This window comes from Palaemon carinicauda, chromosome 2 (genome assembly GCF_036898095.1).
Source record: "Palaemon carinicauda isolate YSFRI2023 chromosome 2, ASM3689809v2, whole genome shotgun sequence".
Lineage (NCBI taxonomy): Eukaryota > Metazoa > Arthropoda > Malacostraca > Decapoda > Palaemonidae > Palaemon > Palaemon carinicauda.
In genome coordinates this window covers 197,097,810-197,119,071 of record NC_090726.1, presented here as the reverse complement: position 1 = coordinate 197,119,071, position 21,262 = coordinate 197,097,810, and the positions used below count along the sequence as shown (strand labels likewise).

The window sequence follows — 21,262 nt, the reverse complement described above, 5'->3', positions numbered from 1 at the left end:
ACCCACCCTTCCTCCCCATAGAGAACCAGTGGACCGAGGAAAAATTGAGGTGGTGTCAACAAGAAGTACTGCAGTACCTGGCCACAGGTGGCGCTGGTGAGTACACCCCCCTCTTGTATAGCGATCGCTGGCGTATCCCTTCCGTAGAATTCTGTCGGGCAACGGAGTTGACAGCTACATGATTATCGGGTAAGTATATTCAAAAATTTATTTTACTAATGAAAATAACATATTTTTACTTGGCATTTCATACGATATCAAATAATTGAAATTAAACTTGTTTATCCCAACATTCTACATACTAGGAACATTCAATGGGAACCTGGGGCTTTGGGTGGGCTTAAACAGGACCAAACCTTATTATTCAACACTTTTGAGATTCATAAAAGGCCACAGTACCTAACATTCATCTAACCTAACCTAGTAGTTCCCAGGTTTCAACCCCTAGCCAGGGACCTCCTTCCCAGGTCATAAACCCTAGCCAGATTTGTGAAAGGCCACAGAACTCAATAAACCCATCTAACCTAACCCTCTAGTTCCCAGGTCACAACCCCTAGTTGGGGGCAAGCCCCCTGGACTCCCTTCCATGGTCACAACCCCTACCCAGATTCGTGAAAGGCCACAGAACCTGACAAACTCATCTAATCTAACCTAGTAGTTCCTAGGTCACAATCCCTAGCCTGAGCTAAGCCCCCAGTTCCCCTTCCCAATTCACAATTTGTAAAAGGCTACAGAATCTCAAAAACCCACCTAACCTAACCTGATAGTTCCCAGGTCACAACCCTTAGCAGGGGGCAAACCCTCGGACCCCTTTCTCGGGTCACAAACTTAAACGAAATAAAAGATAAATCCTTTTTAGTGAATCTCAAATAAATCTCCCTCCTACACAATAAAAGTGATGGGCAGTACAGTACTCTAAATTATATCTTAACCACACTGTAATATAAATATTACTCGGGATTATCTTTATGTGAATTTTTTACAATTGTAGTTCCTGCACCTCCAATTATACACGATCGTCCTCAAAGTATCAAGGTGATCGATATGAGTAATAAATTTAACCACATTGCTCAAAGAAAAACTATAGGACATGCGTCTGTCCATCACGGAAGTTAGCGTTGAAAAGGCTGACCTCGCTCAGGTCAATCTTAGGTTGGCGGGGGTGTTGAAAATTTTGAAATCATGCGTCCAACAAAAGCAGGCCTGCAAGCACACAGAAAAGAAAGGTTAGTTCTGGGAGGCCGATTGACACTGGCTTAAACCTCCTAAACATCTTGACTAGATGTTGCCTATCCTGACCTTTGGTTGTATATATAACAAATTAGTCTTCGGCATAATTCCAGGACGTGTCCCAATGAACTACAATCTTAACAAGGGGGTAAGAATGTAGATTGTTGGGAACTAAATCTCAGGACTTTAAATCCTTCTGTGGAGTTTCCCAACATGGTAAAACATTATGAATGAATTTTCCTTACATCATTTCAGAGAACATTCTTTAGAAAAAAGACAAACAAAGGGCAGAGACCTGGATTAATATCACATGGAAGTCATAAAGATATACCCAAGAACAATTATTGCAGGTACAGTGCAATACTGTACATCTTCTTACTTGACAACATTAATCCTCTATCTTCCAAATTTAAGCTAGGTAATTATACTAAGTATATAGCCCCTTAAGTGGATGAGATCATGATGAGGGATAGATGGAGATGGTTTTGGCATGCTCTTCGCACTCCCCAAGAGAGATTAGTTCACCAAACGTTCAGCTGGGCTCAACAAGGCACTAGAAGAGTTGGAAGACCCAGGCCTACATGGCTGAGGACTATGAAGGGTGAAGTAGGAGATGGTGAAGTATTGAATTAAAAGCTTAAGATAGAGATGACTGGTGAAATCTAACCGAGGCCCTTTGCATCACTAGGCATAGGAGGAGATGGTAATATAGCCTCTTGCAATATCAAAAGGGACTGAAAGACGCCCTTTGAAAATTAAGAGACACTTTCATACACTGGGTTAGATTTGAGAGTGTTTATAATTCACTCTATGATTTATGCTACTCTGGATCTGGGTAGGCCTTGTTAGTCAAACTACCTTTCTCGTGCACTGTTCTAAGATATTTCAACATATGACGAGTAAGAACTCCTCGGACTGTTAAAGCAAGTCCCCCAACGGGTATCAATATAGTGTCTTTGATTGGGTTAACTAATATGCACAGCTTCAGTGTTTACTAGTTCTGATGCACAGGTAAAAATCTAATACATGGCCTTCCTTAGCCTAAGAGAGGATGCATCCCTTCATTTCACTCCATGACTTAAGGTGCTCTAGCTAAGGTTAGGGTTTAAGCATCCTCCTAAATACAGAAAGTCCTTAAATTATAAACATTTGAACTAACAAACATTTGGAGATACAAACACAATTCCAACTGATGTGATAAATTTAGAATAATATTATATCATTCAATACAGTAAGCAAAACAACATTTGCGATAACCTGATATCTATTTCATATGAAACTTGATTATTTGTTCGACTTTTTTTAGCTGGAAATCATAGGCATGAGGGTTTACAATAACTTGATATCTATTTCATATGAAACTTGATTATTTGTTGCCTTTTTTTAGCTGGAAATCATGGGAGTCAAGTTAGGCTTTCCCTAGGCCAAAATTTACCAAAATTAGATTTGAAAACTATTCGACTTATAAGCAGCTTCTTGGAACCTATCAAGTTTGTCAGTTGAGGATCATCTGTATAGTCCAAATTCAGAAACTCAACCCATCTAATCATGATTGTTGTTTATGTGGTAATTAATGAACATGGTTTTTTATTTTTTTGTTTTTATTATATTCATGAAGGGTGGGAAGAAATACAATTACACGGAAAAAAGAGAAAATCAGCGTAAAATGAGCGTGAACAACAATGTTTGTCAATGTCTGTGGCAACCACCTGAGGAGGAGAGAGAGGAGACAACCTCTCTCTCGAGTCTCGAAGCCAAAGGCAAACAGTGACTTGTTTCACCACTCCGTGAGCATATATACAGGTGGCTGGTACCACTAGCCACCCCTTACCCAGGCTCTGGGTAGGGTTGCCTCCTCGCACCAAAGAGTTTAACTGGCTACCTTCCAGCATTGCCAAAAGAGATATCCATATATAAATAATTCCAGGTTTGTATTAGTTAGGGAAAAATACAAATTATCTACAAATTTGTCATTTTTTACCAGAATTATGAGGATTTCCTTTGAAATTATAGCACTATCAAATTTGTCCTTTCAGGAAAGATGCCATCGTCTCCCAGTAAATCGAAGAGCATCCACAAATCGTCTGGCAAACTTTTCCGTCATAAAGATAAAGAACGGTCAGGAAGCAGCGGGAGCAACAACGGAAATAATAATGGGAGCAGTTCCACACCCAGTAGCAGTAGTAGTAGCAGCAGCAGTAGCAGCAGTAAGCGTGACGATCCCATGGACTTGAAAGAATGCCCTCTCTCTCTCCCTATTGTTGGAGCTCTCGATCATCAACGTTCACTTCCGCGATACACTGCATGTAAGTTGTCTACCTTTTTTTTTAAACCAGTAATTTCCAAGCTTATTGTTTCATGGTACTTTTATCTGAAGTACACAATGTTTTTAAATATATTGTTATTATTATTATTATTATTATTATGATTACTACTTGCTAAGCTACAATCCTATTTGGAAAAGCAGGATGCTCTAAGCCCAGGTCTTCCAACAGGGAGAATAGCCTAGTGAGGAAAGGAAATGAGGAAAAATGAAATACTTTAAGAACAGTAACATTAAATAGATATTTCCTATATAAACTATAAAAGCTTTAACAAAACAAGAGGAAGAAAAATAAGATAGAATAGTGTGCCCGAGTGTACCCTCAATGATAAGGGAAACTCTATAAGAAGCTTACAATATTGCTTAATCAGCAGAGTTAGTACAGTACATAATAATATGAAATAAAAACTTAAAAAGTATTTATGCAGATACATTTCATTATTCTACAGTTCAATGTATGTATATCTCACAAGTTAACCAGTTAAATCATTGAGGGTACACTTGGGCGTACTGTTCTATCTTAGTTTGAGGACTTTTCTCATCAGACAGAACGGAGGAAATGTGTAAACATTGATATTGTTCCACCGCTGTTGGAATGCCTTCTGCCATAAAGCCCTGGGGGTCCAGGAATGGGGAGCAGTAGAGTGGGAACTCGTCGCGAACAGATCCACAGTCAGGGAACCCCACAAAGTCAGGACTTTGTTGGCTACTTGATGTTTCAAGGACCACTCAGAGCCCATTATCTGAGTTGCTCTGCTCAGACTGTCTGCAAGTACATCCCTCTTGCCTGGGATGAAGCGAGCAGATAGGGACACAGAGTTGTCTTCTGCCCATCTTAGTATCTCTACTGCTAGATGGCATAGAGGCTGCGAGAAGGTATCACCTTGTTTATGTAAGTAGGCAACTACTGTGGTGTTGTCGTTCATCAACACCACGGAGTGTCCCGCCAGGAACTGGGGGAACTGTTGGAGAGCAAGAAATGCTGCCCCTCATCTCTTAAGAGGTTTATATGCTGGTACCTTCCTGATTCAGACCATAGTCCTGGGATGGTGTGGTGCACTATGTGGGCCCCCTAGCCTTCTTTTGATACAGCTGAAAAGAGCATCATTTCTTGGGGAGGGACAAGAAGATCGACCCCTTTGCCAAAGTTCTCATTTGCCATCCACCACCTGAGATCTGTTTGTACCTCTGACCCTAGATGAACTAGGGTGTTCCAGGAATCGGAGGCCTGATTCCATTGGGACTTGAGGCGCAACTGTAAGGATCTTGTCCTGAGGTACCCATTGGGTAATAGATGGGTCAGGGATGATAGATGACCTAAGAGACGCAGCCAGCTCTGAGCTGGGAGTTCTCACCTGAAGAAGGGTCCTGCTACCTTCCTCAGCCTCTGCCTTCTTTATCCGATGGAAATGCTGTGTGTAGTTTGGTGTCTTATTAACATGCCTATATATACCAGTCTTTGAGATGGGAACAATTGAGACTTCTCGAGGTTTACCATGATCCCCAGATCTTGACAAACCCTCAGAAGTTTGTCTCAGTGTTGAAGAATGGTCGCCACCAAGTCTGCTAGAATCAGCCCGTTGTCCAGGTATCTTGGAAGACGTGTACCGATTTTGTGAGCCCAAGATGACACTAGGGCTGTTTAAAGGTATTACCTGGTAATGTGTTTGTGGTTTTCATAAGCCCTAGAAATGAAATGTAGTTATGGGAGGGTAGGGTAAGGACATGCAAGATAGTCCGGAGAAACTGTGGAGAAATGGGATGCGTGAAGACCTTGACCTAATGGGAGTTAAGGACTGGTCTTAGTTTGGGTGGAAGAGGGTCTGGGGCGCTGGTCGTATGTTTATATGTTAAGTCTCTAGGGCATTGTCACTGTCCCTTGCCTTTGCCATTCATGAGTGACTTTTAAATTCCAATTGTAAGTGGCATTTTAAAAATGTGGTACACTAACATCTTTTTATGCATTACAATGAACTCGTTTTGTATCCCCTCTTATATTTGAATGAATTGCTAGGAAATATTTTCTTTACATTTTAATTGATAATAGGTAATTAAGTGGTATTTAATTATCACTCTCTACCTGAATATGGTCAAACAATTGCTTTTTAGTATTTTTGTCCCAAGTCTTTTTCAGGTTTACTAGTATGCGCTTTTCTATTTTTTGTTTCTTTTGCAGTGGTTAATGCAGAAGGAGTATCAATGGAAGAACTTGATGGCCTACAGTTAGAGCTGGAGCTCTTATTGTCATCAGTCCTTGTACGTCAAATGTCTCTTAATAGTCAACTTAATATCATACATCAATTAGAAAAAGGAAAATATGTCCCCAAAACTGTAAGTGTGGTATTAGCTTTTTTTAATTTTTACTAGTAACTACTCAATTTATCGGGCGTTTTGTGGCTGTTAATGTGGTAGTGTGACCGTTTGATATTGGCATTCTGTTCTTTAAAAAAATACTTATAGTATAGCCTATGTGGGACATTCAAGATAACATTTCTAGCTTAAGTTAAACTTTTTATTACATTTATTTGACTTCATAATGTAGAAAAACATAATTCTCTCTCTCTCTCTCTCTCTCTCTCTCTCGCTCTCTCTCTCGCAACTGCCGTTGAACGGTTGGGTTAGGTTTCAAGAATAGACCATGAGAGGATGGATTATTGTGCTGAATTATTAAATTAGAATCTTCAACATGTTCTACCTATGTGGCTGTTATGTTTATGAACAGTTGTAATATAATGATCATCCTAATTTGTGGAAATTCAGAAGTACAAACTTGCTGCAAATGCTTCTCTGTTGAAAAGGTGGACACAAGTCTCGTTTCATGGTTTATATATAACATCTATTTTTCAATATTTAACTTAGCCGGTGATTATATAGCTGCAACTCTGTTGCTCGACAGACAACTCTACGGAAAAACTCGCCAGCGATCGCTACACAGGTTGCGGGTGTGCCCAACAGCGCCATCTGTCGACCAGATACCCAGCTCTCAATGTAAACAAAGACTTAATTTTCAATATTTAACTTAGCCGGTGATTATAATTGCTGCAACTCTGTTGCTCGACAGAAAAACTCTACGTAAAAATTCGCCAGCGATCGCTACACAGGTAGGGGGTGTACTCAACAGCGCCATCTGTCGTTCAGATACCTAGTACTCATTGTAAACAAAGAACTCAATTTTCTCTCTGTCGGGCTACCGGCAAGACCTACTAATTCGCTGTTGCTAACTGGATTTGTTTTCACAACTATTTGGTGAAGTACACTATTCTAGTTTTGAGCTTTCGCTATGCAGGTGTTTTATCTTCATCTTAAAACTTGAACTCGTTTTGGATAGATTTAATTATGGTGACAAAGAGAGTATGGACTTTCTTTCACTTTTAAATGGCCGACCCTTCCCTTAGACGGAAGTGTGTTTAGGCTTTTAGTAATTATCTTATCACGTTATAGATTTTCCTCTATACTGTGAACCCTCGCTACTTCGCGGTTCGACCATCGCGGATTCACCACTTCGCGGATTTTTTCCATAACCCATATATATACAGTAATATATATATATATATATATATATATATATATATATATATATATATATGTATGCATGTATTTATGTATATATGTAGGTGTGTATATGTGTATACATATAAATATATATATATATATATATATATACACACACACACACACATATATATATATATATATATATATATATATATATATATATATAAGGGATTTTGACGTAGGAAAAATCTATTTCTGGGCGAAGGACCTGTGCCGCCCAGTGAATAAGCTCCATTTAGCACTTATTCTTAGGTAATTTACTGCTAAATATACCAGAGAAAAAATGTAAAGGAGTGCTAGGTTAACTAGCTCGCTCACCTATTGGTGTCGGTATAAAATTGGGCGTATATTCCAGAGGTCCCGCACTATTTAGATTAATCCACGACAGAGAACCCCAATAGAGGAGAGCCGTTCAACCTCACTCGGTACTACTAACAATGCATCCGCTCAGAACCCAACTCCTTAGCACCCAAAGTTTGGGGACTCCAAGGGAGAGGAGCTGGGAGGGTTCACTGGGCGGCACAGGTCCTTCGCCCAGAAATAGATTTTTCCTACGTCAAAATCCCTTTTCTGGGCTCGAACCTGTGCCGCCCAGTGAATCTATACAAGAGAAAAATGTCACCAAACTTGCAAAATAAAGGAAAAAACATAAGCGTAAGAGAAATACAGGATGCTTTAATCAGAGATGAGTACCAAAAAACAATTATAAGGGTATCTTAAATATGAACATAAATCCAATAAGGTAGGTATAATAATGCCGTGAGTGATAATATATACAGATACTCAGGAGCATAAAATTTACAAATATAATAACAGTATTCAGGTACGAGACCAACGAATACAATAGGGTATAAATGAGGCAGGTAAGAGGGAGAGATAAAGAGTCAAGGCATTAACCTGTGAGTTACTCGGGAGTAACTACGCTCCCTGCGGCTACTGTAGAAAATTTTAGGGCTTCCAAATGTTTAAGGTAGTGTTTCTTGAACACTGACGGTGATTTCCACCCTGTATACCTGGAAAGGTCTGTAAAATTCATGTGGTGAAAGAAGTTCACCGAGGTGGCAACCGCCCTGATATCATGTGCAAGAGGAAAAGAGTCAGGGTTAGCTTGTTTAATAAAATACAAAATTTGTTGCCTGATCCCTTTAATAGTAATGGTACCGCCTTGTTCTCTAACGAATAGAGGCCCCGAGGAGTTAGAGGAGGTCCGGGATAAATAAGACCTAAGAGTAGTGACAGGGCACAGCGACGGATCTTGCGTGAGGGGAAAAATTTTCCAGGAGGTCCATCTGTTTTGAGGGTCTTCATTCTTAGCCAAAAAGAATTTGTTAGGAGAAAGAAGGACCTCTCCTGAAGGCAGAAAGTCAATATGACCCGGGTCTCTCGACAAGGCTGCCAATTCAGAAATTCTTGCCCCGGAAGCCAAGCTCACTAGGAAAAGTGTTTTCCTGAGAAGGGGCATGTAATCACAAGAACTGTTAATGGTATCAGAAGCCAATTTGAGTACGTCATTAAGGAACCAGGTCACCGGGGTAGGACGAGTAACCGGTTTCAGTCTGGCACAAGCTTTCGGAATTGAAGCTAACAAAGAGTCGGTTAAGTCTATGTTAAAACCCACTAGGAAGATCTTTTTCAGAGCCGATTTAATAGTGGTGATAGTATTGGCTGCCAGGCCTGATTCTAATAAAGATCTAAAGAAAGTGACTGTAAGGTTCAAGTTCATACAGTTCACGTCTGAGTCTATTAAAAATTTTGCCAACTTTTTAACTGCAGAGTCATACTGGCGGATGGTGGAATCCCGTTTATCCGATTCTAGGAACAAGGTGTTTTGAGGATCAATATTGGCACCATGCATAGCCGCAAACTTCATAAAGTCCATAAAGTTAGGGCGCTCTGAATGTTTGAGAAAGCGTACACAACGCGTGTTTGTACTATCTGAGACAGAACCGGATTGGGTATCGGGTGAGGGTATAGTCTCAACTCCCGCAGGAGAGGATACCAGTTGCTCTTGGGCCAGTTGGGTGCGACCAAGGCTACTTGTCCCTTGAAGGATCTCAGTTTGTCTAGAACTTTCAGCAAAAGATTCACCGGGGGAAAGAGATAAATCTTTTCCCAGTTGTCCCAATTCTGTGACATGGCGTCTGTGGCGTAAGCCTGAGGGTCTAGATTGGGAGCCACATATACTCTCAATTTGTGGTTGGATTCCGTGGCGAAGAGGTCCACTTGGAGACCGGGAACCTGAGAGAGAATCCACCGAAATGACTTTAGATCGAGTGACCATTCCGATTCTGGAGGGGAGGTCCGGGACAGGGCGTCTGCCACTACATTCCGGACTCCCACCAGGTGGACAGCTGAAAGATGCCAACGGTTCGAGGATGCTAGGGAGAATATGGCTACTAGAACATGGTTCAGAGGCCCTGACTTTGACCCGCCTCTGTTGAGGCAGCGGACCACCACTTCGCTGTCGAGGACCAGACGAAGGTGTTGTTTCTTGGGAAGAGCGAGACGTTTCAGGGTTAGAAGAACTGCCATGGCCTCTAGCACATTGATGTGAAAATGGCGGAACAAGGGAGTCCAAAGACCTTGAACTTTCTTGAGCTGAGAATAGCCGCCCCAACCTGATAAGGATGCGTCTGTGTGAATGATTAATTCCGGAGGCGGAAATCGAAGGGGAACTGACTTTGACAGACTGTTTGCTCTTGTCCAAGGAAGAAGTCTTTCCCGTAGAATGGGAGGAAGGCGGACTTTCCTGTCCCGGAGCTTCCGGTTCGCCCTCGAACGCCAGACACGATTGATATCTTTCAATTTTGCCTTCAGAAGAAGATCCGTCACTGAGGTAAACTGAAGGGACCCCAGAATCTTCTCTTGGAGTCGTCTGGAACTTACTTTGTCTTTGAGAAAGCGTTTGGTGTTCCTTGCAATCTCTAACCTCTTGGGTCTGGGAAGACACAGAGTATGAGATATAAGATCCCATTGCAGGCCGAGCCATTGGAACTTCGATTTTGGAAGAAGACGGGACTTCTTGAAGTTGATCTGGAAGCCTAGAGATTGAAGATAATGGATGGCTTTGTGAGTGGCTTTTAGGCAATTTTGGGAGGTGTCTGACCAAATGAGCCAGTCGTCCAGATAGGCTACTACTTGAATCCCTTGATTCCTGAGTTCCTGAACAGCGACTTCTGCTAGCTTTGTGAAGATCCTTGGGGCAATGTTGAGCCCGAAAGGCATCACCTTGAAGGAGTAACTTTTGTCCCCTAAGCGAAAGCCTAGGTACGGACGGAAGTGTCTCGCTATCGGGACGTGATAGTAGGCGTCTGTAAGATCGATAGAGGTGGTGACGGCCCCACGGGGAAGTAAGGTCCGCACCTGCGAGACGGTAAGCATTCGAAACTTGTCGCATTGAATGGACAAGTTGAGAAGGGATAGGTCTAGAATCACTCTTCTCTTGTCTGAATCCTTCTTCGGGACACTGAACAGCCGACCTTGAAACTTCAGATGTTTCGTTTCTTGTATGGCGTTCTTTTGTAAAAGATCCTGGACACATTCGACCAGGTCCGGAGTGGAATGTTGACGAAATTTGTTCGGAGGAGGAGGTCCTTGAATCCAACTCCACCCCAGTCCCTTGGAGATGATACAGAACGCCCAGGGACTGAACCTCCATTTGTTGCGGAAGGCATAGAGCCTCCCCCCTACCTGCTGCACCTCAGTATTGGTTTGAGGAGTTGCCTCCACGTCCGCCTCGGAAGTTCTTTCCTCTGCGAAAGGCTCTTCCCCTGCCTTTGTTCTGGATAGAGCCACGGTGGTAGCCTCTACCTCTACCATAACTCTGGGAAGAGCTATGAGCCTCGTAGGACTGGTTAAAGGCAGGGGAAGTGGCGGAGGCACCAGAAAGCTGGCTCTTAGGTAGCAGAACGGTGACATAGTCATCCGAAGGAGCCCGAGAGGTGGAAGGCTGTGCAGGGACAACAGAAGATGGAGGAAGAGGCAGCCGGAAGTTGGATGAAGCACTCTGTTGTTGCCTGAACTGGGTGGAGGTATATGGTCTAAGCTTCTTCCTACCCCGGGCTTGATAATTTACGGGGTCATACTTGCGTTTAGGGGTCAAACCCCAACGGGCTTTAAGGCTCTGATTAACCCTAGTGGCCTCCGCCAAGACTTCCTCTACGAGATCCTCGGGGAAGAGATTTGAACCCCAACAGGAGGACCGGATGAGTTTATTAGGTTCATGCCTAATCGTCGCCTCAGCTAGAACATGCTTGCGACATCTGCGTTTAGCAGTAGCGAAGTCATACAAGTCATAATATAAAGACTGTAATGTAGCCTTGTTGAGAGACTTAAAAATACTCTCCGTATCGTAAGTCAAGGCTATCGACTCCGTGGATGTGGCCAGGTTTAGAGTACGGCCCACACGTAGGCGGGAATCATATTCCTGTTTAATGAGGGATTCCGGGAGACGGGGAAGCTTCTCACTAAACAAGACTGAGGCACAGTCTGCTGCAAGCTTGCCGGAGGTAAAGGTGGTATGGACGTTGTCCCAACACTCAATACCTGAGGGAAGAAGGAGGGAGATTGGATCCACCTCTCGGATGGGAGGCAAGGGCTTCTCCTCCAGAGCATATTGAAAGGCAAGCTCTGCCACCTTATTGACGCATGGAGTCAAGGTGTTCTTGTCCATTAAGAACATCGTAAAGTAGCTTTTATAAGGCGTCAGCATGGTGTTAGTGCAGCCGATGTCATTCAAAAATCTGGCCCAAACAGATTGGGCTTGCTCCTTCGGGAAGATGACCGTCTCTTTGGGGACCTTGTCTAATCGGACTAAAGCTTCCTCGGTAAGTCTGGCATAACCATGAAATGGAAATGCCAGACCCGGAGGAAAGAATTCAAAGTCCTCTAGAGGACGAGTGCCAAGGCCCTCCAGAGTCAACATTCCGTCTGAGAACGGGGAATGAAGAGCCATCCGCCAGGGGTTGTTCTTGGCAAACGGCGGGAGCTTAGAGGCATCCGGGATGAGAGAGCTTTGGACTCTCTCCGGAGCTCCTTGCTCTAAAGCCCCAATTCTCTGACCGAAGTTAGAGAACATCGTGTCCATCCTCGACTGCATCTCCGAAACCAACTTTGCCTGCATCTCCGACACGATGCGAAGCATGGCTGATTCGGAAAGGCCCGGGCTAGCAGCAGGAGGGGCGGAAGGAACTCCCGGGTCGTGAGACTTAGAGGAGGAACCAGAGGTCTTTGAAGACGGGTTCGAACAATGCTTAGAGCCATGAGAAGACTTGTGAGGCTTGCGAGCTTTGGGTAAGGTCCTTGAAGTAGACTTATCCTTAGGGGGAACCGGGTATGAACGTTGAGACGAATCACGGTCCCCAGACAATCCAAGAAAAGAAGAGCGATCAGAAGAAGAAGAAAGAGCGGGGCTGAGGATAGGAATCTCAGCGCCGGACACACCTGCCTCACTTACCACCCTACCTGTATCCGGCTCGTCTAGCAACATTGGTTCGACGTCCAGGTTCATGGAGGCAACATTGTCCTCCAGACCTCCGGGGGCGTCCGATGGATCTTGCTCTGGGTCGATGAGACCCGTTATAGTGGCATCAATGTGGGCAATGATGGGAGCTGCCACATGCCTAGCCACAGCAGATGAAGACTTGGCGTTGGGGTAAACCATGGTGCAGTAGTCCTCAGATAGGACGTACGGCCGCTTAGACTTCACATTCCGGGCAAACCCACCAACCCACACCTTCAGTGTGGCCCGAGCCGCCGACTTTTGCTCCGGGGATGCCTGAAATAATAGTGGGAATTATAAAGGGAGACTCCCAATGGTCCTTCAAGACCATAGATATCTTTCTAATAGTAAATAAAATAAGAAGGCAATATAGCCAACGGGACTCACCGAGTCAGATCCAAGGGTAGTGATGAGGTCGAAGCAAATCACACAGTTATCCGGGTGCCATACCACAACGTCTTCCAGTTGAACCCCACAAGGGGCGTGAGATCGGCAGACGGAGTGGCCACAAGGCTGGTGCAGAACAGCTGCACAGGCCGGCGTCAGACAATGCACCATCTATAAAAAGAATAGTATATGAGAAACTGTAATTCTCTTAAGTAGGGGCGGGTCTGGAGGACCCGGGCCTAACATAGGTCTAACACAAGATTAGAGCTTAACTGTACTATTCTTTAAGTAGGGGCGGGTCCGGAGGACCCGAGCCTAACATAGGTCTAACACAAGAATAGAGCTTAACTGTACTATTCTTTAAGTAGGGGCGGGTCCGGAGGACCCTGGCCTAACATAGGTCTAACACAAGATTAGAGCTTAACTGTACTATTCTTTAAGTAGGGGCGGGTCCGGAGGACCCGGGCCTAACATATGTCTAACACAAGGTTAGAGCTTAACTGTAATATTCTTACATAGGGGCGGGACCGGAGGTCCCGGGCCTAAACATATGTCTAACACAAGGTTAGAGCTTAATTGTAATATTCTTACATAGGGGCGGGACCGGAGGTCCCGGGCCTAAACATAAGTCTAACTTGAAACTAAAGTATTAGCCATCCATTCCGGTCAAGCCGGGAGCATAAAAAAGGATGCAATAACAAGGAATTAAGACACATGGTGTCTAATTTCCCGGGGCGGGGTAGACCCCGGGCCGGGAAATAAAGGTATATCCAATACCAATTCCTTTAGGGACTCCGGGGTAGTGATCTGTCATATATAATCATCATAGGAAATGTTATAAAATAATAGGGGGGCGGAACTGTAGCTAAGAACTGCCAATCGAACCCGGAGGGTTTCGTATAACATAAGCCAGAATGAAAAGTGAATATAAAATAGGGTGCACCGGGATCCAACTCTGTTGACCGGTGGCCAACCAGACTAGACAGAGACGAACCCGCCGGGCCACCCGGAGGACAAAGTCCATAAACACTTAACTACCCCCTCTAAAAGGAGGGAAGGCAACGGTCCCTTAGTGGAGGGGGGAGAAGCCTAGCCTAGCTAGAGGGGGAGCGTGGGGGAGGATCACGTGATACGAGGCAGCAGGGCTACCAACTGACGATCCCCAACCAGACAGATCAAATGGAGTAATGGCACAAATATTCATTATAATAATAATAATAGAGTTAAATTATATGAATAAACACACAGAAAATTTTTGGGCAAGGCATGCAACATAATAATTAAATCACAAAAGACACACCTGATGGCTAAAAATAACATTGCCGCCTTAGCACGAAGGTCGGCAGCCATAACGATACGTAAATGATATCGGCCCAAAAATTGAACCACGAGGATTCTAAACGCTAAATAATGAATATTCACAATAACAAATAATATTTGATAATAAAAATAATACACATACTGTAGTAACACCGCAAAAGAAAATTAAAAGCTCTCAAAAACAGGCGTACCAACTGTAGTGAAATCAAGCAAGATCGGTATGAACGAAGAGAATAAACTCCTATAATTAAATATTAAACGATCTAGGTTGCTCAAAACACAGTAAAACCCAGCTTGGTACTTAACTTAGACAGTGTCTCCTGGGAAACCGACGAAGAAGCCATAATTAAATGGAAAATAACCAAAAATCAAGAGCACAAGAAAAAATGCAGGTTACTTTACTCGTCGTGCTAAAAGGAGTTGGGTTCTGAGCGGATGCATTGTTAGTAGTACCGAGTGAGGTTGAACGGCTCTCCTCTATTGGGGTTCTCTGTCGTGGATTAATCTAAATAGTGCGGGACCTCTGGAATATACGCCCAATTTTATACCGACACCAATAGGTGAGCGAGCTAGTTAACCTAGCACTCCTTTACATTTTTTCTCTGGTATATTTAGCAGTAAATTACCTAAGAATAAGTGCTAAATGGAGCTTATTCACTGGGCGGCACAGGTTCGAGCCCAGAAATATATATATATATATATATACATATATATATATATATATACATATATATATATACATATATATATATATATATATATATATATATATATATATATATATATATATATATATATATATATATCTAAAGTAGGAAGATGTGATGTAGTTCTAAGGGAAAAGTATGGGAAATATGTCAGGGTAATAAGCAAAGCTCTACCTCCAGTTTTTTCTTCATTATGATCAGAGATAAATGTAAACAAAACATTGGTTGCCATTTTTTATCGTGCTTTTTAGCGTGTTTAGGAAATGCATGATATAAAATCACCTTTAGTATTTGTGCCTGTTTTAGTTTAGGGTACTGTAGTACATGCATTAAGTGTTCTGTACATTAAAGGGTAGTTTGTTAACAGAACTACGTACAAGGGAAGGTTTTAAAAGTCTGAATATACATGTTGAATAAATAGGTAAATATGGTGTCACTACTTCGCGGATTTTCACCTATCGCGGCCGCGACTGGAACCTATCTACCGCGATAAACGAGGGTTCACTGTATATTTTATATCTCTCCGCCTTTATTAGGCCTCTTCGATTAACTTTCCATTTATTATAAACATATAAAAATAAATTTTAATGTTTTGTTTATATGCAACCTTTTAGGCGGTCCTAACTTGGAAACCGAAGTTAATCAACGTTGAGCCCTTTATATCGTAAATAGCTTTTAAAGAGCTAAGGATTTAAAACTTTTTAAATGTAATATTTTATGAAAGAATTTCTTTGATAGTCTTCGTACTGTTTTCAAAGATGACCTAACGTTTAGTTTATTTATGCTACGCAGTTGTTGACGTTCAGGACGTTCAACATGCGCTCTATCGTTACGATAGAGAGAGAGTGTATCACGGTTTCACTTTGCAGTAAGAGTAAATCGATTCTGACGTTTTGTTCATTCTTTCTTAGCTTAAATGTTTTAAATTCTAATTTAAAGGAACTTTTTATTTGAAAAACCTTTCAGTTTTTTCCTTTAGTCAAATAACATGTTTTTTTTTGACGATATATAATTGGGCTCTTCTCTTAGGTGCGAAATCAAGAGAGAAAGAGAGAGAGAGATAGAGACTGAGGGAGAGAGAGGAGAGAAAACGTTCCGTTCAAGCGGGTAACGTTGTTCTCGTGTTACTCACGTCCCTAGTCGCTGTACGGGGAGGAAGGATAAAACGTTTTTAGGTTTTTATTCTCGTCCCCAGGCTATGTGCGGTGAGAGATTGAAAACGTAGTTATATGAACTAGTGTTTAGTCTCTTTCCCAGCCACTGATTTTTCTTTTTATCTTAAAATATGTTTTCTGTTTTTGCTGGTATGAGCTTGCATTATACGACTAATTTCGCAATTACTACCTTTTAATGAAGGGTAGAATTGCGTGTTTCAGGTAGAAATTAGTGCAAAACAGAAAATCGAAGTGATAAAGTGATATGCGCAAAGTGTTACAGTGTTGCGTCCGAGGCGCAAAGTGTTACAGTGTTGCGTCCGAGGGTTCGTCTGTTCGTGCCTGTCGTTCACCTAGTCCGGGACCTCTTGCAAGCTCCCAAGCCCAGGGGAGAAGTAATGTCAAACGACTTATGGGTTCGAGAGGCCTTGACCAACGAACAGACGTTTTCCCTCTATGGTATCGGGTGTATCTTACCAAGATCTCCCCTACCATAAGACGAGAGAGACGTTGTTTCTCCTCGCCATCCGTAGGCTTTTCGCATAAGAAACCTGTCACAAGGTTTCGAAGCCCTTAAGCGAAAGTCAGTCCTTTCAGGACAGGTCCAGCGTCCTGGTTACAGCCAATAGGACAGCTCTGACCCTATGCAGTCATCGGATAACTGCTCGCCGCCTAACAAAAACGTAACACAGACTCCGAGAGTCTTTTTTTGTAGGCAAAGTGTTGCGGTCACAGACGTCTATTACCACAACCATTTCCGTTGATCCTTAAGGGGTTGTATGGCAAAACATGCAGTATATGCTTGCCTCCCTTATGGAAGACTATTCTGCCGATTAGTCCGTTGAGTCTAGCCGTTTATCTCATCGATATCCTGGCTTTCAGCCAACCTAACGTTCCTTTGTGCTTACTGTTGACGTTGGCGTAGCTTAGTCACGCCAGTCAGGTTGTTTAGAACCACACCCGATGCGGTCTCGTGTGGTTTTTCAGCCGCATTTGGACGTTAGGCCACTGGCTGATGCTCCTGTTGACGTTCAAGACGTTCACTAACAATCGGAGTTGACTTGTTTTGACGCTGTGCGTCAACCTCTGCATTCTAGAGTTGTTTTGACTGCTCAGTCTAGGCAGTCAAAGCAGTCTCGAGTGGACGCTGTGCGTCCTCACGCACCTGTTGTGGTTGACAGTTCAGTTGTTGACAGTTCACAGACTGTCAAGCAGTTACATGACGTTGCGTTCTGGTCCGCTACTAATGCACCAGTGAGAGACTCGGCTTTTATCGGACAAGGTTCCTGTAGATGAGGAAGTTGCTGTTCTCCCTCCTACTGATATTCCCTTGAGGACTCTGTCAGATGGAGAGGAGCCTAAAGCTGCTTAGCCTCCTATGGACTTTAATTAAATCACGATGATTTTTTTTTTTTTTTTTTTTAAGGATCTTCTTCCGGATCTTTTTGTAACTGCTGCTCCTCGTTCGCCTAAACGTCAGAGCTTACACTAGGCCTAGCTACTTCGAAGCCGTTGTTTTTAAGCTAGTGCTCTCTCGCTCTCCTAGAGAGCGTTACGTTGGCTAGGCGACTGGTTTTTCACCAGGAGGAGTTTGGGGGATACAGTCTTTGCTTTCCCTTCTTTTAAACTGGTTTTTAGAGCGAGAGTCTGATATGACACGAGAGAAGTTCTTGGCTTGGGAGTTCATGCCTCTGCCCAGATAGACTTTTCAATTCTGGTCGACTCTCCCTGGCGCCTAGCCAGGAGACGCTCCAAGTTGTTTACAGGTCAACTTCACAGCTGTTGTCGAGCCTTTGAAGTTTTGCTGTACTATTATGTCACGCATAACAAGGCTTTCAGGGATGGTAAACGGTTCCGCCTCAGTCGCTAACCCCGTCTGTTGCCACACCTGCTCCCGTAGACCCTAAATGGGCTTTGCTGCAAGACATGCAGTCCAAGCTTGCGTCCTTGATAGAGGACTTAAATGCGGAGAAGAACCTTCTGGCCAACAACCTTCCAACCGGTCAGTTGTGCGCCCTGTTGACGCTGAGGTAACCTACTCGCGTCTGCCAGTTGAGGTGGTTCCTCCACCGATGCGACCTAGTGTGGGTTGCCAGCCGCACGTTGACGTTAAGCGACGCTCGGAGGTGGTTGTTGACGTTCAGGACGTTCAACAACCAGCAGAGGTGACTTGTTTTGACACAGTGCGTCAACCTCAGCAACCCGGTAGGGTGTTGACTGCACAACCCAGACGGTCTAGACAGTCTCGGGTTGACGCTGTGCTTCCTCGCACACCCATGGTTGTTGACAGTTCACAGACTGTGCAGCAGTTCCATGATTTTGTGTCCGGCTCCGTCACGCATCCACCAGTGCGACCGGATTCAACGAGCCAGACGTTGCCCACTCCGTTGCCGTTTCCTCATCAGTTTCGGATGAGGAACCCTCTGATGAGGACGTTGCTGAACAACAAGACGATCAGCCCCCAGCCCTGCCAGCCATCCAGAAGATGCTGAAGAAGGAACGCTGCTCAGTCAGGCTGTGGATGAGTCTGGTAGGGACACTGTCATCCGTGGATCAATTTGTGTCACTAGGAAGACTACACCTCCGTCCTCTTCAATACCATCTAGCTTTTCACTGGAAAAAGGACAAGACGCTAGAAGCGGTCTCGATCCCGGTTTCCGAAAAGATAAAGTCTTGTCTGACTTGGTGAAAGGACAATATCAACCTAAGAGAGGGTCTTCCCCTGGCTGTTCAGACTCCCAACCACGTTCTCTTCTCGGACGCATCGGACGTAGGCTGGGGTGCGACATTAGACGGTCGGGAATGCTCGGGAATATGGAACTCGAGTCAAAGGACAATGCATTTCAACTGCAAGGAGCTACTGGCAGTACGTCTGGCCTGGAAAAGCTTCAGGTCTCTCCTTCAAGGCAAAGTGGTGGAGGTGAACTCGGACAACACCACGGCTTTGGCGTACATCTCCAAGCAAGGAGGGACCTACTCTCTGACTTTGTCCGAGATCGCAAGGGACCTCCTCACCTGGTCAAAAGGTCTAAACTTATCACTAGTAACGAGGTTCATCCAAGGCAACTTGAATGTCATGGCAGATTGTCTCAGTCGGAAGGGACAAATAATTCCAACAGAATGGACCCTCCACAAGGATGTATGCAAGAGACTTTGGGCCACCTGGGGCCAGCCAACCATAGATCTCTTCGCAACCTCGATGACCAAGAGGCTCCCAATATTTTGCTCACCAATCCCGGACCCAGCAGCAGTTCATATAGATGCCTTTCTCCTAGATTGGTCACATCTAGATCTATATGCATTCCCTCCGTTCAAGATTGTCAACAAGGTACTGCAGAAGTTCGCCTCTCACGAAGGGACAAGGTTGACGCTAGTTGCTCCCCTCTGGCCCGCGAGAGAATGGTTCACCGAGGTACTTCGATGGCTAGTAGACGTTCCCAGAACACTTCCCCTAAGGGTGGACCTTCTACGTCAGCCACACGTAAAGAAGGTACACCAAGGCCTCCACGCTCTTCGTCTGACTGCCTTCAGACTATCGAAAGACTCTCGAGAGCTAGAGGCTTTTCGAAGGAGGCAGCCAGAGCGATTGCTAGAGCAAGGAGAACATCCACCCTTAGAGTCTACCAATCGAAGTGGGAAATCTTCCGAAACTGGTGCAAGTCAGTATCCGTATCCTCGACCAGTACCTCTGTAACTCAAAGAGCTGACTTCCTCTTATATCTGAGGAAAGAACGATCTCTTTCAGCTCCCACTATCAAGGGTTACAGAAGCATGTTGGCATCAGTCTTCTGTCACAGAGGCTTAGATCTTTCCAACAATAAAGATCTACAGGACCTCCTTAAGTCTTTTGAGACCACGAAGGAGCGTCGTTTGGTTACACCTGGTTGGAATTTAGACGTGGTACTAAGATTCCTTATGTCAGACAGGTTCGAGCCATTACAATCAGCCTCCCTGAAAGATCTCACCTTAAAGACTCTTTTCCTGGTATGCTTAGCCACAGCTAAAAGAGTCAGTGAGATTCATGCCTTCAGCAAGAACATCGGATTCTCATCTGAAACGGCTACATGTTCTCTACAACTTGGTTTTCTAGCCAAAAACGAGCTGCCTTCTCGACCTTGGCCAAAATCGTTCGATATTCCAAGCTTATCGTATGGTTGGAAATGAACTAGAAAGAGTCTTATGCCCTGTAAGAGCTCTTAAGTTCTATTTAAAACGAACTAAACCCTTACGAGGCCCGTCTGAAGCTTTATGGTGTTCAGTTAAGAAACCATCTTTGCCTATGTCAAAGAATGCTTTATCCTATTTTATCAGACTGTTAATACGAGAAGCTCATTCCCATCTAAATGAGATAGACCAAGCTTTGCTGAAGGTAAGGACACACGAAGTTAGAGCTGTCGCAACTTCCGTGGCCTTTAAACAAAAAAGATCTCTGCGAAGTATAATCGACGCAACCTATTGGAAAAGCAAGTCAGTGTTCGCGTCTTTTTATCTTAAGGATGTCCAGTCTCTTTACAAGAACTGCTACACTCTGGGACCATTCGTAGCAGCGAGTGCAGTAGTGGGTGAGGGCTCAACCACTACAATTCCCTAATTCCATAACCTTTTTAATCTTTCTCTTGAAATGTTTTTATTGTTGTTTTTGGGTTGTCCGGAAGGCTAAGAAGCCTTTCGCATCCTAGTTGATTTGGCGGGTGGTCAAAGTCATTTCTTGAGAAGCGCCTAGATTAGAGGTTTTGATGAGGTCCTGTTGTATGGGTTGCAACCCTTGATACTTCAGCTCCTAGGGGTCGCTCAGCATCCTAAGAGGATCGCGAGGCTCCGTAAGGAAGACATACTTAAAAAGGCAGAGTAATTGTTCAAGTCGACTTCCTTACCAGGTACCTATTTATTTTGTTTAGTTATTTTGATAACTTCTAAAATGAAATAAAAATTCTTAGCTCATATGATGTAAATATATTTTGCTGGTCTCTACCCACCCCCCTGGGTGTGAATCAGCTATTATAATCACCGGCTAAGTTAAATATTGAAAAATGTTATTTGATAATAAAATAAATTTTTGAATATACTTACCTGGTGATTATAAATT

General features: G+C 43.7%; 1 protein-coding gene across 1 annotated transcript in view; it reads left to right on the top strand.

Annotated features, from left to right (window-relative positions):
* Positions 1-21,262, top strand: part of LOC137621816 (transcriptional adapter 3-A-like) — a 63,678-nt gene that overhangs the window by 8,282 nt on the left and 34,134 nt on the right. The window contains exons 2-3 of the mRNA XM_068352326.1: positions 3,267-3,536; positions 5,730-5,884. Coding sequence (XP_068208427.1) covers positions 3,272-3,536; positions 5,730-5,884 — 420 coding nt within the window. The 5' untranslated portion in view covers positions 3,267-3,271. The remainder of the gene's footprint in view (positions 1-3,266; positions 3,537-5,729; positions 5,885-21,262) is intronic.